Consider the following 18,350-nt stretch of genomic DNA (forward strand, 5'->3'; position numbering starts at 1 on the left):
GGGCAGGGCCTACATCTGAATTTCATGGGTTTCAGGATCAGTCAAAATAGAATTGTAGGGTTGTGGAGGTCAGAGGCCACCTCTGTCAAAGGGTAGTGACCTTAACAGCAAGAGGTAGCCAAGCCCTCTCCTACTTCCCCCCACACCCCAATGACTTCATTCTAGTGAATGCTTGGCTCATTGCTCCTTCCCTGTGGCGCTTTTTTTTTTTAAAGTAATAAAAATCCCCCCTGAGACCTGATTTAAAAAAACAAAACAAGAAAAACATTATTGATTTCCTTTCTGCCTATTTCTTTGTAGAATAACTAAATCCTGGCCCTTGCACCTGCATTGGCCATGCTCTCCTTGGAAAATGACAGCGGAAAAGCTGCTGGTCTTGTACAGTGTCACCTCGGGTGGAGGGGAAGAGCTGGAGTCCCGTTTAGGAACTGCCTTCGTTTTAATGAGCACAATTTCCCAAAACTCCTGAACGTCTGTTGAAGCCCAGTTGATTGTATTACCTCCATCAAGCTTGATTTCAAAGCTCCAAAGCTGCCTAGAGGAGAGCAACAGGGTAGGGTGGGATGGGAACAAAGGGAGGCAGGAAGGAGCTTAGATGGACCTGGGGGCAGCATCCAGATCACAGTGCTGCCCTTTAAGCTGTGTGCCCTTGAACAAGGGGGTGAAATAAAGTGTGGAAGCCACTGTCAGGGAGAGAAGTGATAACGTGGCTATCTGATGTACCTAGCAGACCCCAAGTAATAGTATAGATGTGTTTCAGAACTGTCAGAGACCACTCTGTGAGCTGAGGAAGGTGAGGCAGGGGCCTGCTTTCATGGTGGTTCTCGTAGTGCCGGGCCATCTTGGATACCAACCTTCAGAGGGGGACAGTTTGCCAGCTTTTTTGAGAATGAACTTATCTCAAGCTTTTCTCTGGCTTTTTCATTAGACCATTATAAATACCGTCCATTGGTCGTGCAGCTGTTTCTGAGGCTGATTTTTCTCACCCCTGCTGTCATGGTCAGACCTGATTTTTTTTCCATAATAGATCTCAAAGAACTGGTGTTAGCCCTTGAAGCGTTTCTAATGAGAAGGGGGAGCGGAAGACTAGGGAGTCTTATTTCTCCTGCCCACCCCCTCTCATCACCCACTCTCCCTTCCTAGCAACAGCTCTTAACTCTGCTGCCCACGGTTTCTGCCCCACCTACACAAGCAGCAGCAAAATGTGGAGGTGGTAGGGATGGGAGGGGGTTCTGGGGTGCAGGAAGAGAGTGGGAAGGAACTCAGGAAGGAGGTTAGTGAAGCACAAAAGGCTCTGACCTCGGAGGAACAAGAGGAATCCCCAAGGACAGTGTCCAGGCAGGCTGAGCTTGGGAGATTGCCAGGGAACCAAAGTTGTAGGTTCGAAGGGTAATGCAAAGTGACTGGGAACTTGTGTACATGGAGAGCCAAGCCCCAGTAGAGAGGAGAAAGTCTGACTGCTAAAGAAACCAGTAGAGTGTGGGCTGTAGCAAAGTGCACATTTTATATAGTTAATGGCTTTCCTGTCTAGATACACTGGAACCCTGTAGGGAAAGGAAGAAAGGAAAGGAAAGGAGAAAGGAGGGAGGGAGAGAGGGAGGAGGGAGGAAGGAGAAGGGAGGAAGGAGGAGGAAGAAGGGAGGAAGGAAGACAGACAGAACTCATGTGAAGTAGGTCCCTGAATCTTAGAGCTTGTTGGGGGTGAGGGGGACTTGGTCACAGTAGTACAGCCACTGACCCACAAAGTCACATCCTTTCTAGAATAGGAATGTCCCTGCTGCAACCTGTCTTTGGTGGGACCAAGAGTTGGCGTCATTTACCACTGCTTCACCTTAATAAGACCAAATCTATAAGGATATACCTCCATTATGTTTTCAAGCTTCTGGTGACTTACATATTTGAGCCATTTGTTCAGATCTCAATAAATCTTAATCAATTTCAGAGAGCTTTCCTCCTAGGAGACCCATGGAGATGCTTTCCTTTCCCCTTTTGCCTATAGTAGCAATGTTATGTCATGCCCTTTCCCAGGGCATGTATTTTAAAATCTTGCCATCTGTCAATAAGGGGAACCTGAGGCGTCCCATCCATCTCCAGCTTCATGGCAGCCATTTTGATAGATCCAAAGTCAGTTCTGAACAGAGGGGAAATTGCAAAAGATTCCTGGTGGGAGGAAGAGAGTGGGTAGAGTTGGACAGGAAGCAGTCATGGGGTCTTTGGAAGTGATGAGCAGGTATACCAGCCATGCTTGCAGGCGTGGACCTCAGTCTGCATGTTGGCACTAGCTGAAGAAGCCAGTATCTTCTCCCTGCAACTGTCTTCTTGAATCACTGCCCAGCTGCCAATCTAGCTCGACTGTTCACTCCCAAAGGCCTTGCTTTTTCAGCATAAACACCATGAACTGAAATCTCAGTACCATTTAACATGTTTGCCTCAGGCCCAGAATAGGTAATTCATCCAAGGTCATATGATGGTAAAGCGGTGGCTACCCTTAATGATTTGGGCCTTTAACCCCATGGTTGGGCTTCCTTAATGGCAGGCATTCTGGATTTGCACGAGTTGCAGTCTCTGAGGGGCCACAAGTTCCCTTCCTATCTAGATCTGTGATGACTACAAGCCTGGCAAAGGATGCAGCAGGGCAAATGCTAGGGATTCCACAGGGTTGCAATGTGTGTGAGCCATCCTGGCTGATGGTCCTGACTTCAGCCAGTCTCAAGCTGTCAGAGGCCCTTTCAAAAGAAAGTCTCATTGCCAAAACTCTTCTGTTTTTCTCTGACAAGTGACTGGCCCCACTCCCAGTTGCCAGCCATCCCCATCCGCACTCTGGTGACTAGAGAGGAACCACCAGAAAGAGAAGGCGCTTTGGGGTCCTGCCCTGCAACAGCTGTCTCCTTTTCTAGTCAGAGCCTTCCCATCTCCAAGGTGAAGGTTTTAGAACAGTTGGGAACACAAATTGTGCCCTTAGTTCCTGCAGACGGAGCACTGGAGAGGATGCTCTATGCCTGCTTGCCCTCTTCTCAAGCTGCTGCTTTGCTGGTATCACTCCTTCCTGGTTGTGCTGTGAGGACACCTGAGCACACTTGTTCACTTGGGAAGGTCGTGGAGCCCCTTCTCTATCTCTTGGCCTCAGGCTCTTGCTAATGGTGACAAGTTTCCACCTAAAGCCTGTGCAGCTAATGAGCTTTGGCTGTTATTTGTAAACGGGTGTTTATCTTGTTACCTGGCTGGAGAATTAGATAATGACTTGGGTTTGTTGTTGCTTCATGGGGTTTTTGTTTCTGTGTTTGTACTCATTAAGACAAAGGTCAGACTTACCACACTTCTGTTAACACAGCACTTACTTTGAAGTCTGAGTGGCCAGTAAGGCTGGTCATCCTGAGGGTTATTCTTAACAGTGGCTAAGGTCAAGTTTTCCTTCATCCTCTCTCTTGTTTTCATCATATAAAGCTAATGGATTGTGGACAAAAGGTCAAACCAATTTACCACGGGAGAATGAGATCCAATATCTATTTGCTCTTTTTTTTTTTTTTTTGTAGAATAATGCAGCTGAATATATTTAAAGGGAGGCTATGTATAACATAAATAATTTCCATCTTAAAATCAGCTCGCAGGTATAAACATGTTATGTAATAGTATGCAAGGGCTTGGCTTTAAAAAGAAATCTTTCAGAATGCAAATTAAGCTGTCACATTCTCATACCTTGGGGTTAACACAGTCACTGCTGCATAGGCTTCTGCAAATCTATGCCTCTGAATTTCTCTTAGCTCCTAGCTTCTTAACATCTGGGCCAAATGAAACCACTGCTTTCCCCCATCCTGCTCCCTTCAGCCACAGAGTCGGAACGCTGTGCTGAAGGAGAACCTAATTCTCGTTATGAACTCAGCAATGTTACTGCTCTGCTTATTCTCATTTAAAGCAATGCACTTGAAATATCTTCACACCCCATGATCATTAAAGCATAATGAACTAAGTGCCAGGGGAACTCTTACTGATGCTGGTAATAAGGAGGAACAGTCCCTGCAGGAGCTGAAAGAAGCAGACAGGCAGAGAGGACAAATCCCAGCTTGTAGAAGAGGTCCTCTACAAACCTTCATCCATGCTCACTCCATCATTATTAGTCAGCACAAGTCGGTAGGGAACTGAGTAACAAAGCCATACATCCATACAAGGCTTGTGTTGCCTGCCTGCTTGCTTGCTCACTTGCTTTTATTTTTTAAGACAGGACGCAGGCTGGCCTTGAACTCACTATTCTCTGCCCTCAGCCTTCTGCATGCTCAGATCCTGGGTATGTGCCATCACACCCAGCAAAACCTTTTAGTTCTGTTCTGCCTACTCATACCCTAAGGATTTAAGAATGTTATTCATATTGGAGAGACACACCCGGCATATCAAATGCAAATGAAAAACAGAAGCTGGTCATTTCAATACTTTTTATTTGAGTGTGAAACCATTCATATCTTGCACAACTGTACAGATAAAACTATTTCCATTTTAGCTGTAGACATGATTATCACACTGGGTGGTGTGATCAAACATTTTATTTACAGAACATTTTCTAAAACATCCGATGTCATATTTCCATTTATTTCTTACCCATAGGGTAATAGGTCCACCATAATTGCTTGGTGCATCTTATAATACAGAAAGAAAACCTATGTTAATCTCTAACAAACCTCACAAATAGCTACAAATCTGACAAAAAAAATACCTAAGAAAAAATTTTCCCAAAGTACAATACATTTTTTTTTATTTCCACACATACACAGTATAGTATAGACTCAAAGGCACAGCTTTGAAAAAATTTTTTTCTAGCAAAGTGTCGGAAAGTATTCTAGTCTTATGAAGAAGCCAGACAGTTGTTTTCACACTTGGTGCTTGCTAAGTGAAAGTTTGATCCATCCAGCTTCACAAAGTAACACAGCGGAGGACAGTATTTAGTGCCATAAATCCACATTTCTCACAGAACTTAAGAAAACCCTCTCCTGCCTTTTGCTGATGCTAGCCATTGTGCAAACTTAGGACAAATTCTTGTACATAGAAGAACTGGTCCCTACAGACATCAGTCAAAGAAAGGCAATATATATAACAGGCCTCTTCGGTCCCTCAGAAAACAGTGCTTACAGTCCAGGACAATGCAGGTACTATGGCAAGTTCGAGTGGAACTTAGCAGGGAGCTTAGCATTTTCAGGAACTTCCAGGGACTCCAGGAAGTAGTAATGACATCACCAGGAAATAGGGATATGGATGACATGTCTGAGGACTGGTAACCATACAGTGAGGTGACAGACAGGTGGCAAGGTGGATTATGCGCCCGTCCAAGAACACAACCCAGATTCCGGCCCCAGTATCTACCCTTCAAGACTAAAGAGCTTTGTCAACAAGAAAACAAGTACTCTACTGGGAGTGGTTGCCATGCAAGGTCAGGGAACAGAGGGGAAAGGCACATGTCGGCCTGCCCACGATAGTGCTCTATAGAAACAGTCAAGTCTGGCTTGGCTATGGAAACCCAATCCCACTGATTTTTAGTGAGTTCTGTTTCTGAACTAAAGTCTATTCATTCCATGTTGCACATCCTCTTGTTCATTAGGAGAATGGAAGCTTAGGTCAGCCCAAAAGTTATGATGTATTGAGATAAAGTCTTCTGGAGGGTGGGTACTGGGTTTATTATTATTATTAATTATTAATATTAAATATGGATTTCTATGAAAGCAGTCACTTAGCCCATCCAGTGGAGGCCTCTCCGTTGATGTAAGCAAAGCCAGGAAAGTGTTGCATGTGCTCATACTCGGAATTCCTGCGCGTGGTCAGGGGGGTGTACATGTCACTAGAGTTTCCATACCTCGTGGAATGCACAGACGGACTTGTGTAGCATGCATTGGCTGTTGGCACCTCTGGCCATCGGGGGGTGACTGGCGTAGGATGCAGCCTGGGAGTACTGCTCATCAAACAAGGTTCCATCCTGGAAGTGGGGCTATTGAAAGGGTACTTGTGGAGGAGAAAGAAAGTCCACAAAATTAAAGTTAGCTCAAAGTTACGTGCACCCAACAGCAATCTTATTTAAGCTAAAACATTTCAAGATGCTATACTCGGAAGATGATGGAACAGAGTCAGTGAGCAAGAGTGAACTTTGGAAACAATCAATGGGAAGGTCTTAAGGTCTTCAGAACCAGAGTCAAGCTGATGGTTCACTCATAAACCAGTGATTGGCTCTGTGCTTCAATTCTGTAATGGGAGGACCATCCCCAGCCAGGAATACTGGGGGTGTGGGGTGGAGTTGGGGGGTGGGGGTGGGGGGATGGTGATGGTGGTGGGTGTACCTCATGTGTACACAACAGCAAGTGTGTCCAGTTGAGTGTGATTGCCGTGTGGGTGTGAGTTCTGCCGTTCCCTATGGAGATTTGATAAGTCCTATTCCATCACCCCAAGAGAATAGCACTCCCAGGTAAAACACAATGACATTAAAAATAGCATTTTACAGCTAAAGTCAATCATGAACTGCAGCCTAAAAACAGGCTTTTGAAGAGAAAGCAAGCCAGCAGCTTCAAAGGTTATTATTAGTGCCTGTCATTTAAGGAACATCTTTCTTTTAGGTTCACATTTGCTGGAGTCCTGAAAGCTAAGCAAGGAGGAAATGGTAAATTACTGGGCTCTGTATGAATACAGAGGAAGGAGTCAAGAAGAGATGGGGTTGGTAGGGGTAGGCAGGAGGGGATGCTTTGGGGTCAAGTCAGACCAAGGAACAGGTGTTGGCAGAGACAGGAGGGAAGAACCTCTAGAAAGGATTAGGGATGAGAGAGGGGTCTCTGAGAGCTGCTTTTATGTTCTTCACGGTCAGAAGCAGAGCCCTGCAAACTGGCCCTGTTAGAATGATCAGAACGGAGGAAGGGGAGGGGCTAAGGCTCCCTTTGAGAGTTCACATTCTGTCAGCTCAAAGATGCCCTTGCTCAGCTCAGGGCCAACAAGAACAGGAGCCAGTGAACAAGGATGACAAGGGCAGCAAGGAGGAGAGGGTGTGTGGATTCTACTGCTACCCATCTGTCTTCCTTGACAGTTGGAGAGTGGAGCCCCAAGGGATTAAGTGGGAGGCTGCCTCCTGTGAGGGAGACAGACAGGCTGAAACCTAGACAGCAGAAGTGCTGGAGACAACATTGGCTGTTCCCCAGAGGCGGGCAGAGGAGCCCCTCTGCCTCTTGGAGCTGAATCCCAGGGAAGGGAAGCAGGAGACAGAGAGGCAGGTTGAAGTCCGTGAAGAGCACCAGCTACTCAAGGATCAAGAGGGGTTTTGGGTGGAGCAGGGAGAGCTTTTCCCTCAGGTGGGACCACATGCCTTGCACAGCAAAGAACAGCCGCCGCACAAGAAAAGAACAGTTAAGAAAGAGGGTGTAGAGGGTGTCTGGGAACTCCAGGGAGAAGGACCAAGTGCTGTTGCCAAGGAGACCGCAGACAGCATGCCAAGGCTTTCATAATCCCAAATCAGATCTGCAGCCCTGGTGCAGACCCATGTGCTGCACATGTGCCCCCATGTATGAGGGGACCCACAGGATACTATTTGAGTGGAGTGATGGTGGGCCCTCAGGCCTGTAAATAGAGTTTCTCAGAAAGAAAAAAAAAATCAAGATCCCAGGTGGAGTAAAAAGATAATATTAAGAAATATCAACAATGCTCTCACAAGTGCAGGTCATTCTGGCCCCTTCTTCGGGGCTCTTACTGGCGTCGAGGCCCCCCTTTTTATCTAGGGGTACATGAGCTTGTCCTCCCTTTGCATATATTCCTTCCTAGACTAGCCTTTTGCCCAGGTCCCACCACACGTGCCTTTTCCCCAGGCTTTAGCTCTGGGCTCACACATCAGCTCCTTAGTGTGCCATCCCAGACAACCTATCTCAAGAAGCCAAATGCCCCCCATCTCCATCCTGTCCGGAAGCTATTTCTTCCCACTGGCCTATATTCAGATGTTCCCTGCTGTGTTCATCGTATGGTCCCAAAATTTGGTACAGAGGCTGGCACCTAATAGGTGCTAGTCACATTTGGTGAATATACACTGGGACATTCCTGACAGAAAGAACGTTTAGGGTCATGGACTCTAAATGCATGTTGTAGAAATGGGGAAAGTAGGAGCTATCCCCAGTGTCACAGAACATGATGAAAAGCCACATCTGAGTGACAAGATTTCCCTGTGTCAGAGTGACTGACCTGAGTAGCCTACCTACCACTCCCAACCACTGTCATCACACACCTTCTTCCTCACCGAGCTCCCTCCTCCTCCACAGAGCTAGGCCTTAGAGCATCGACCCAGGCTTCTAGAAGCCTCCTGGTTCTGACCCAGTCCCCTCTGACCTTGGCATGGGTAGATCAAATATCACAGTATGGACTTGGAATCCTTCCTACCAAACTCAAGAGAGTGTAGTTGTTGTGCCTCATCAGAGACCCTCACAGCACAGCTGTGCCCAGAGGTTGTGTCATAGATGTAAAAGAGCAATTGCCTGGAAATGAGACTGGCTCAAAATATCTCCAGTGTGACAATACAATTCTGTTACCAGCATGGAAAATTTTATCCCATTAGGTCAGCTAATTGCAAATGAGTCAGTGACCGCTTACCCCCTGGTGTAAGAGACCATTGAGAGGCGAGATAGGCCAAGTGCCTGCTGCCTGGACCTAATGATTAATGTGACCAATGAAGAGGCTGTCTTGTAGCATCCACCTCACCTTTCACACTTCACATCTGGCTTCATGCACGGGCCTTAAGCATGCTGGGTACAAACTCTGGGGTACCAAGAACTCAGGCCGGAATAAAGGAGCTTTTGTGGAGAACCTATGACAGGAAGTTACTAGTGTCTCTCTCTCTCTCTCTCTCTCTCTCTCTCTCTCTCTCTCTCTCTCTCTCTCTCTCTCTGTGTATGTGTGTGTGTGTGTGTGTGTGTGTGTGTGGTGTGTGTGTGTCTCAGAGGGGTGTTTAAAGTAGTCATCTAGAAGCTATGTTGTAAGTTCATCTTGGTTGTGACTGACTCTTGGCCTCTTTGGAACTGTATTAGGAAGTCTATTTTGGGACACAACTCACCACTTCAGGGGCCAACTTGCCTGCACATGGAAAGGGCAGAGTGAGTCCTTTATCCCTGCCTCTCACCACATGTTCTGTGATTGGGCAGGGGTGAAAGGTGCCTGAAGCAGGAGCACAAGCCATTTTTATATGAAAGACAGCTCTCACTGTCCCAAAGGCCCACCAATCATTGCCTCCCCCAGGTTTCCTCTTGTCCTCTTCCAAAAGAGGAAGTGGCTCCCCAAAACTCTTTGTCAGACAATCCATATCTGCTGAGCACTTAGGGCCAAGATTAAATGAATTGGTTCAAAGTCACTTAGAAACCATGCTGTAAGTTTTCAAACTGTGTTAGCTGTTACTAGTGTTCTCCATTTTGGGGGCACATAGGGTTGTGTTCTATTAGTCATCACAAGAGCCTCAAAGGCTGACTGGAGGGTCCCGATGCTTTTTTTTTTTTTTTTTTTTTTTTTTTTTTTTTACAAGTGGTGGCAATGGCCTGCTTGAGGCCACTTAACAACTTAGTGCTCTAACAAGGTCACTCGTTTCATTGACAAGTACAATCTGGGAACTCACTAAGGACCAGTTCTGTGTTGCATCCTGAGACTGTGGAAGTGTAAGCAGAAGAACCTGGCTCTTGTCTCTCTAGGCCAAGAAGCCATCCCAAGGGGGAATAACCTGAGAAAACTTGGTAGCAGCCCTCGCTGTGTGTGGCTGGAGCCAGACAGATGAAAATGGCGTTGGTCATGCCATTCTTGAGCCATTCAGATGAGAAAAGGAGCTGTTTTGCTGTCTCAGCTGAGTGCATTCCTGGCTATGTAGATATTGGTTGATCACATGACATGTGGGACCCTATTCATGCTTATGGTTGCTGACAGGGTAAGGATTGCATGGTCAGGGATTGACTGGGGCACAGAAATATTTCTCCACTAATTCAGCAGTCCTGAGAACTCAAGTCGGCCTGGAGGTCTACCTGAGGGTTGGCCATAAGCAAGCACTTGCTGCACAAATGAGTACTATCAGCAAGCATGCACATATTCTCTGTAAAGAACAAGAGAATTCAGATTATTTTGATCATATAAGTGCTGGGAGGCGTGTGAATATCACAGTCCTTGGACATATGGTTCTTTTAAGCCGGCTTAACAGGTATTAGCTTGTAGTCTTGACTTACAGGCATTCTTGTGCTGAAGATCAAGTACATTTCTTTAAAAACACTGTATTTTTCTTCAGTTTAGACCTACCTCGTCCTCATCCCCATGAACCTACCTTAGTGGAGGCTGCTATTGCTTCACCAGGGGCTGGAACTGCTTCACCTTGGCTCAGGGAGGCTAAGACTACTCAAGCCTACAGTGGGTTTCAGCCATGCCCACTTAATCTTAAATCAAAGAACTTGGATGTGCATGTGTTCCCCCCTCTCCCTCTCTCCCTCTGGTTTTAGGTCACTGGCATGGGGCTGGGGCTGGGAGTTGGAGTGCTCATGTCTGCTTTGCTGGCTGGGTCACACAGCTTTCTGTGGCTGCTGCTTCATCTTTAAGAACTAGAGAAAAACACCGTCTTCCTGAGGTTGTTATGGGAACGAATGGGCCCATCTATTTCAAATTGCCTAGAGGTGCAAGTTCCTTAAATGTCAATGGAAAATGAAACAAAGGATACTTTGTCTTTGGACAGGACCTTCCCTAGACCAGGGACATTTTCAGTACTGACCTCACCCAATTTGGGCACAGATAGGATATAATTAACTTTACCGCACTTTACAAATAGAGACTAATGAAACCATGAACCACAAGGTGTAGTGTGTGTCTGTCTGTCTATCTGTGTACACACATGTATGTGTGCTGGGGATGGTAGGGTGTCTCCCTTGTCTGAGAGCCACAAGGCAAGATGGTGGAGAAGCTGGCTTGGGCCTCATCTAGCTATACACAGCTTCCTAGCCCTGCAGAGACTTGATGTACTAGGGTGGGGGGATACCCAAAAGGGGCCTCAGAGGAGAAAGGGAGGGGAGATTGGGGGAGAGACTATGTGAAGGGAGATCAGGAGGAGGGGGGAGCAGCAATCAGGATGTAAAGTGAGTGAATAAATAAATAGAAATAAAGATATACAGGGTTTTTCTGTTGACTCTAGCTTAGTTCTCGGCCTCTTCTGTAAGACCAGCTATTGAATGATAAAGACTCCAGTTGGGTACCATTGTGGCTTCCAAAGCGGACACAGCAGACTTATCTTTAATCACCAGGGTCTCTGTGGGCTTTGAGGGTAACTTGGCTTCTTTTTATGGTGACTGTTTTAAAAATATCACCCCACCCAAAAAGAGCTCCTGAAATTCCCTGGGGCATGAAGCAATAAAGAAGGAAGGAAGATAAGCTCAAAAGCAGTGGCTTGGTGATGCCGTCTCCAGCTGGCATGTATGCTCCTAATGCATGGTGCTTCTGTCTACCCCCTACTGTACTGTACTCCTGAAAGCTTGCATGAAGTGGGCGCCCAGAAACCACTTGAGGAAGGAAGGAGGGAGTGAATGAATGGATGAATGAATGCATGAATGAATGAGTGCCTAGACTGTGCCGAGTGTGATCCAGGCAGCAGCTCAGTCACTGGGGGAGTCACAGTGAGAAGCATAGACGCTGCTCCCAGGAGAGGCGGTGCCTAAGGAGCTGGCATCTCTAAGAAGCTGGCATCTCTGTGATGCAGTCAAGAGTTCTCTAATGAGCACCCCAGGTGATGTCTTAGAAGAATGAACTTCTTGGCTTGTCTTGGGATTAAACCAGGGCTCCTCTTGGTACTGAGATAGAAATCAAAACAGAGGCCTGTTTACCCTCAGTGCCTTTGTAGTATGGATACATTCTCTTTAGTACCTCCCTTAGAGGCAAATCTGTGTACTACTGGCTGATGCAATGTAGCCTCCCTATAGCCTCCCTTCTGCCCTTGCCCTCTGAGGCCCCTGCCCACACCAACCCTCTTTTGTGCTTGTTCTATAGGGGTCTCCTGAGAGCTCTCTTTGACACAAAAACCACCTGTGGCTTCTCAACCTTCTGAGCCAACAAAGTAGGCTTAGCTTCCCCCAACCATTGGTCCTGCCTTCAGCTACTTCCTTCCCCACCCCCAAAAATTCACAGCAAGAGCCACATCTGAGAGACAGTAGAAGGGTGATGCTCAGGAGCCCAAAAGTAGTCACACTTCCTGGGTTCTAATCCCCACACAAGTTACCCTGTGTCTGGTTTCCTCTTATACTATGGTTATCCAGAGTGTATGCAAAGTGCTCTCTCTGTAAGGAGCCTGGCATGCTGCAGCATTTGGAAGAAATAAATTGACCTTTATGGTGGGTTTTGTGTACTGTGACCTGGGGATATAGACTTAATCTCTGCCTTGAAGGAGCTTGAGGGCTCCTGCAGAGTTAGAGAAAAGATCAGTCTTGCTTGGGACAACACAGAGGAGAGTGCCTAAGATCCCCAGAATGCCACTGGTTAACAGGGTGTGGGCAGTGTGACAGAAAGAGAAAGCTCAGCGTGGCAGGCACTTGGTAAGGGCCTGAAGGAAGGAAGGGGGTGCTCTCCAGAGACTCGCAAGGGCATAAGATGTTGTCCGGATGATAAGCAGGAAAGAGTCCTAGCTTGGGGAGCAGTCCTTGCAGACAGGGATGTTGGCGCATGCAGTGGACGCAGGGCAACTGTGAGCAGCTCCCATGGCTCCAAAAGGGGCAGGGGGCGGGGGGTGGGGTTGGCCAGGAAGGAGCCGACTATGGAGAAGGAAACTGAGGAAACAAACCGGATTCAGGGACAATACAGTGCCAGAGTCAGGGTTTTGTTTTTCTTTCCAAAAGACCCTTCCAGCTGCAGATAGGGCAAGCTTTAGAGACAGAGGTCATTGTGAAGGCCTAAGGCAGGAGAGCCAGTATGACAAAGACAGTTTAGAGTATAGAATTAAGTCTGGGTGTGGTGGCACACACTTTTAATTCCAGTACTCAGGAGGCAGAGGGAGGTGCTCTTCTGTTGTGTTCAAGGGCAGCCTGGTCTACATAGTGAGTTCCAGGGTAACTAGGACTATGTTAGAGAGAGACCCTGTCTCAACAAAATAAAACCAAGCAATTGAATATAGTTGTGATCAGTCCTGCTTGGGACAACAACACGTAGGAGGATGTCTGAGATAACTAACTAGAACGCCCTACAGTGGTAAGATACTTTCTCAGCATCCCTTACCTCAGGCTAGCCAGAGGGCTCAGTTTGCTAGACAGTGATGGGGGAGAAGTAGTCAAGAGAGGGTCCATTTTGGGATGCTTCTGGCTAAGATTCCGTGTGGGTCAGACCTACACCCACCTGGAAAACCAAGAGACCAGCTATCAGGATGTAGAGATCCTGACAGATGCCAAGAGGGGAGTGATGGGAAAGGAGACAGAGGCCCAATGTGAAGTGGCCGCCTAGAAAAGACCAACAGAAACATAGCTAGCTGGATTTAGGCTGCAGAGAGGTCAAAGGGAGTTGGGAGCTTAAGAGAACTGTTAAGCAGCTTGGATGCATAATGTGATCACAAGCACCCAAGGTAGGCCATTCACTTGAGGGTTTCGAGCCCGGCTGTCCTTGAGGACCTACAGGCACATACACAGCGGACTTATTAACTGTTGTTAGTTGGCTTGACTACGCACCAACCACTCTGAGGCTAGCAAGTTAGACCTCCCCACACGCACACACTCACCTGGGCAGAGCTCCTGTGGTAAGGGGAGTAGTGGAGAGGCCCAGAGATGGCTGTGTCATGAGGCAGGGCTGGATACTGGTTCTGCAGTGGGTGAGGATGCTGGTTGCCATAGCTCCCATAGTTATAGCTTCCCGTGTACCTAAAATGCACCAAGCACAATGAATAGCGTGAGTCATAACACACAAGAGCAGTCAGTTTGACACCTTTAAAAAGTCGCCTCAACTACTTTTTTCTCCTTTGTGCCCCACCCCCACCCCACCCATTTTTCTTCTGTTTGTTTCCTATCATCTCTGTCCTGCTGGCCTTGCTGTGGTAAGTTTTAAACCCCAGCCCGATTTTCCCAGACCCCCCCAGCATGCTCTGCAAGCTCGCACTCAGGGAATGGAAGCTGGCTCTGATCAAAACATTACTCCAGTGGAAAACTCTCCTCCCATTGTGTCAAAAGCTCATTGTACATCTTGAAATCAAACAGAGAAGGATTTTCCCACCATTGGACTTTGTGTTTCTGCATTCCTTGGGCTTCCACTGGGGTGGTGGTGGTGAGCAACCTGAGGGAATTGCATGGTGAAGCAAAGCAGGTATCAGAGACTACTTTGGGCCTGAGCCAAGCTCTGTCACTTTCTGTCAATCAGATCTGGAGTTACTCATGAGCCCCATTTTTCACATCTGTGAAACGATGCACAGGATTCTACTGGAACCACTCATGTGTGGGCAATGGCATGTGCACATAGGGTGACACACATGCCTGGGCTGCTACTACTGTGACTGTACATAATAACATCATCCTGGCAAAGGGCTGGGCCTATGGCCACATGAAATCTCTAGTCTACCTTTCTTGTACATCCCACAACTATCTGAAACACAACCCTAAGAGTGTCTTGTAATTGTGTAGGGGAATGTCTCTAGGAATAATGGCTTCCCTGTGAAGGTCCCTCGGGATCTGAACTGTGGGCATATACAGACCTACCAACCTGTGAAGAAGTTCAAGCTGTCTACCTTCTGCTGAGCCACTCGTGTAGGAGTTGCTAGAGATGCCTCTGCATCCCAGCTACTTTGGGGCTTCTCAACCTAGCCTGCAGGCCTGTGAAAACCTGCAGGCGAGGCTCCCTGCACTGCATGGCAGTGGATCTCCTCAATGTCAGGAGTGTTTTCAAGTCACTGCTCATTGAACTCAGTAAAGTTGGTGTCTCCTCAGAGACAGAGCATGATGCCAAGGGTTGTTGAAGGTCAGGTAACATTCCTGAAGCCAGGATCCAGCTAGCTATGTTTCTGTTGGTCCTTTCTAGGTAGCCACTTCACATTGGGCCTCTGTCTCCTTTCCCATTACTCCCCTTTTGGCATCTGTTAGGATCTCTACATCCTGATAGCTGGTCTCTCAGTTTTCCAGGTGGGTGTAGGTCTGACCCACATGGAATCTTAGCTAGAAACATCCCAAAATGGATCCTCTCTTGATTACTCTCTCCCATCACTGCCTAGCAAACTGAGCCCTCTGTGGCCAGCCTGAGGTAAGGGATGCTGGAAGGGAAAGTGAGGGATGAGCGTGACATGCTCAGTTGGGGTCTATAGTTTGCTAGACCCCCAACCAAGGGAACCTTAGTGACCTTGGGGAACTACAGGCCATTTGCCCTTTCTTCCATCCCTCTGCACCTGTGTATTATGGGTATTACACAAGACAGTTCTATGAGGTAATAGTACTGAGGAAGGCAGGAAGACTAACAAGAAGGCAGCCCCTGTCCTGTCCTCTGAGGAAAAACTATTGTCTGAATCCTTCTGAGTCACTTACCCATGCTCCTCTCTGTGGGAGTAGACTGGTATCCTGTGTGTGACGGAGGAAGAAGGCATATGGGTGCTCCTCATACAGGGTAGTTGTTGGGAGTTCTCAGCTGGTGACCCAGCAGCTGTTGTTACTGTGTACGTCAGCGACCACGTATATGACTGCATTGCTCCTACAGAGACAGATTGCATTGCATTGGTCATTAAGAGTTTGCCTCTAGAACATTAAGTGGCTTCCCATTGCTTGTAAACTGAAAGTCAGAATTGTTACCAGGCATTCTCTGGTTCTGCTCGCCTTGGCAGAAGTATCCCTGGCAACTCCTGGTATAGTCATAGAATCATTTTCTCCAAGGTATCACAATCTCTGGCAGCACAGAACCTTTGCTCCTGCTCTATCTGCCACTTAGAATCTTCGCTCTTCTTAACTACCCACCCACTCAGTCTTTATACATGAGTCCAAAGAAGCTGTCTGCTATCTCCAGACTGGGTGAGCTCCTTCAGTGCATTGTGGGTCTTTGTGGAACCTATTTCAATTCCCAGTTGTCCATTCTGGAAGGAATATGATGTGATCAATGTTGATCCCTGCCCTCACACCAGAGTGCAAATCCCACGAGGCTAGGTGTGTGTCAGTCTGCCCAGCCTGGCACTTAGGGCAGGGTCTGACCTGTCCAGATACACTCAGTAAAAAGAGCTTGAGGGAGAGGAGACAGGAAAGATGGGAAGAGAGGGAGACAAAGAATACAAAGCCTAGAACATTGTGGCCTAGGCAAGCACTGCAAATCAGCTTCTCATGCTCAAGTCAATAGGTGTTATACAGCCGACACACTACTGTAAGCAGCATAAGGAGATCCCTGGGCTCTGTCTGCCTGGCTCTCCACTAAAGGTTGGTAGACAGTGACCTGGACTATGGCCTATCCCAAGCACATTATTAATTAATTTACTGCCTTTTAATTGGATACCTGAAAGTGCTAAGGACTGTGTGTGTGTGTGTGTGTGTGTGTGTGTGTGTGTGTGTAAAACAGGACCTGACAAAAGTTCTTTAAGAGGCTAACATTTTATATGATGGTTAGAATTTTTATAAGAAAAATCCAAAAACTTGCTAAAAGTAAACCAGGTAGACAACTTCATTCCTGAAAAGTTTTAAAACATTAAGATAGCAGATATAAACCTGTTTTACAAGGTGTAGGGAACAAGAGTCAGTGTCCATTTTTGGGTACACAGAAAGCTGGAAAACTGGTTGACAGATGCTATTTTAAAGACGAAGTAAAATAAGGACTGGAGAAATGGCTCCGTGGTTAAGAGCACTGGCTGCTCTTCTAGAGGAACTGAGTTCAATTCCAAGTACCCACAAGGCAGCTCACAAGCATCAGTAACTTCAGGCCCAGGGCATCCAACTCCCTCTTCTGGCCTACATGGATACCAGGCAAACATGTGGTACATATACATATAGGCAAGCAAAATACCCACACACATAAAGTAAAATAAAAATAGGTTTCCAAAAAAGATGAAATAAAACAAAATCCTGTATTGTCAGCATAAGCTCGTTTCTACCTTAGGACAGTAACGGAAAGACAAAGGAAGGATTTGCATTTTCTTATTTTTAGAATTCAGTCTGTCTTCCCCCCCAAGCTCAAGGAGCAGCTGTATCGAAGTGGGGTGGCTCGAGGGTGTGGCTTGCATGGCAGAGACCTGGCAAGGAAGGCCCATGAGGAAGGAGAGAAGGGAACCCTGTTTTAAGTGTATTGTTTTATTATTAAGAGTGCCTTGTGCTAAGAACTTGTGTAAATCTGAGACTACAAATTTGGAACGCAGCTAATACCCTTTTTAATAACGTGGCAACAATTCACTTCAAGAGCATAAGAAGGATGTGTGTTCTGTTGAGCATCTATTACAGGCCAGGCATTAGACTAAGTGCTTTACAAACATCCTTAAATTAAAAAAAAGGAAACATGTAGAAGCACAGAAGATTCAAGAATATGAACCTGGAAGAGGAAAGAACAACAACGTGGAGACAAAGGAGCAGTTAGGAGTCAGCTGAAATGGCATTTCCTAAATGCTCAATTTCCTTAACATGGCCTTCCCCCTGGCTCTGCATTTTCCAGGATCTGCTGCTGGAAGGAAGAAGTTAGGAAACCTTCTGATTGGGAGCATGTGCCCACTATCCTCCGAATGGGATAGTCAGGGAGCTTCCTTCAGACTTCATGCAGCAACACTCCCCTCCTCCAACACACAGTGCTACTCCATGTTGTCAATACTCCCCAAACCCCCACATACACAGTGCTATTTCATGTCCATCAATACCCCCCCAATGCCCACACACAGTAGACTTCATCTTGATTTTTTGTTTTGTTTTGTTTTGTTTTGTTTTGTTTTTGTTTTGTTTTTCGAGACAGGGTTTCTCTGTGTAGTCCTGGCTGTCCTGTAACTCACTCTGTAGACCAGGCTGGCTTCAAATTTAGAAATCTGCCTGCCTCTGCCTCCTAAGTGCTGGGATTAAAGGTGAGTGCCACCACTGCCCGGCTCATCTTGATTCTTAAGACCGTTCATTGTGTCAGCATTGGCTGAGGGAGAGGGGTTTCATAGGATGCTAAGTGGCTTGCCCATGGTCTCAGGGCTCTTGGGTGGCCAGTGGGGCCCAGGTCAACCTCATACTTTTTTCCCCTCTCTGCTCTGAGTCCTGTTTCTGCTGCATATTAACTGGTTGGTGTTAGACACCAGAACTTACGAACCTTTGCTTCATTCTCTGTTAAACAGGATTAGTTTATCTTGCAAAAAACTGCTGTAAGGATTAATTAAGGTAATGTGTGACAAAAAGGCTGACATGCAGTGGGTTTTAATGAGATTCAGGAACTATTCCTCATGAGTTCAG

At 46.8% G+C, this 18,350-nt stretch overlaps 1 protein-coding gene across 6 annotated transcripts in view; it reads right to left on the reverse strand.

Annotated features, from left to right (window-relative positions):
* Positions 1–4,413: 4,413 nt before the first annotated feature.
* Positions 4,414–18,350, reverse strand: part of Rfx4 (regulatory factor X4) — a 158,114-nt gene continuing 144,177 nt past the window's right edge. For all 6 annotated transcript variants that reach the window (XM_031349020.1, XM_031349018.1, XM_031349023.1 and 3 more), the window contains 3 exons: positions 15,492–15,654; positions 13,709–13,847; positions 4,414–5,982 (listed from right to left, as the gene is read on the reverse strand). In XM_031349020.1, coding sequence (XP_031204880.1) covers positions 5,710–5,982; positions 13,709–13,847; positions 15,492–15,654 — 575 coding nt within the window. In that variant the 3' untranslated portion in view covers positions 4,414–5,709. The remainder of the gene's footprint in view (positions 5,983–13,708; positions 13,848–15,491; positions 15,655–18,350) is intronic.

The sequence above is a fragment of the Mastomys coucha genome, unplaced genomic scaffold (genome assembly GCF_008632895.1).
Source record: "Mastomys coucha isolate ucsf_1 unplaced genomic scaffold, UCSF_Mcou_1 pScaffold4, whole genome shotgun sequence".
NCBI classification, from domain to species: Eukaryota; Metazoa; Chordata; class Mammalia; order Rodentia; family Muridae; genus Mastomys; species Mastomys coucha.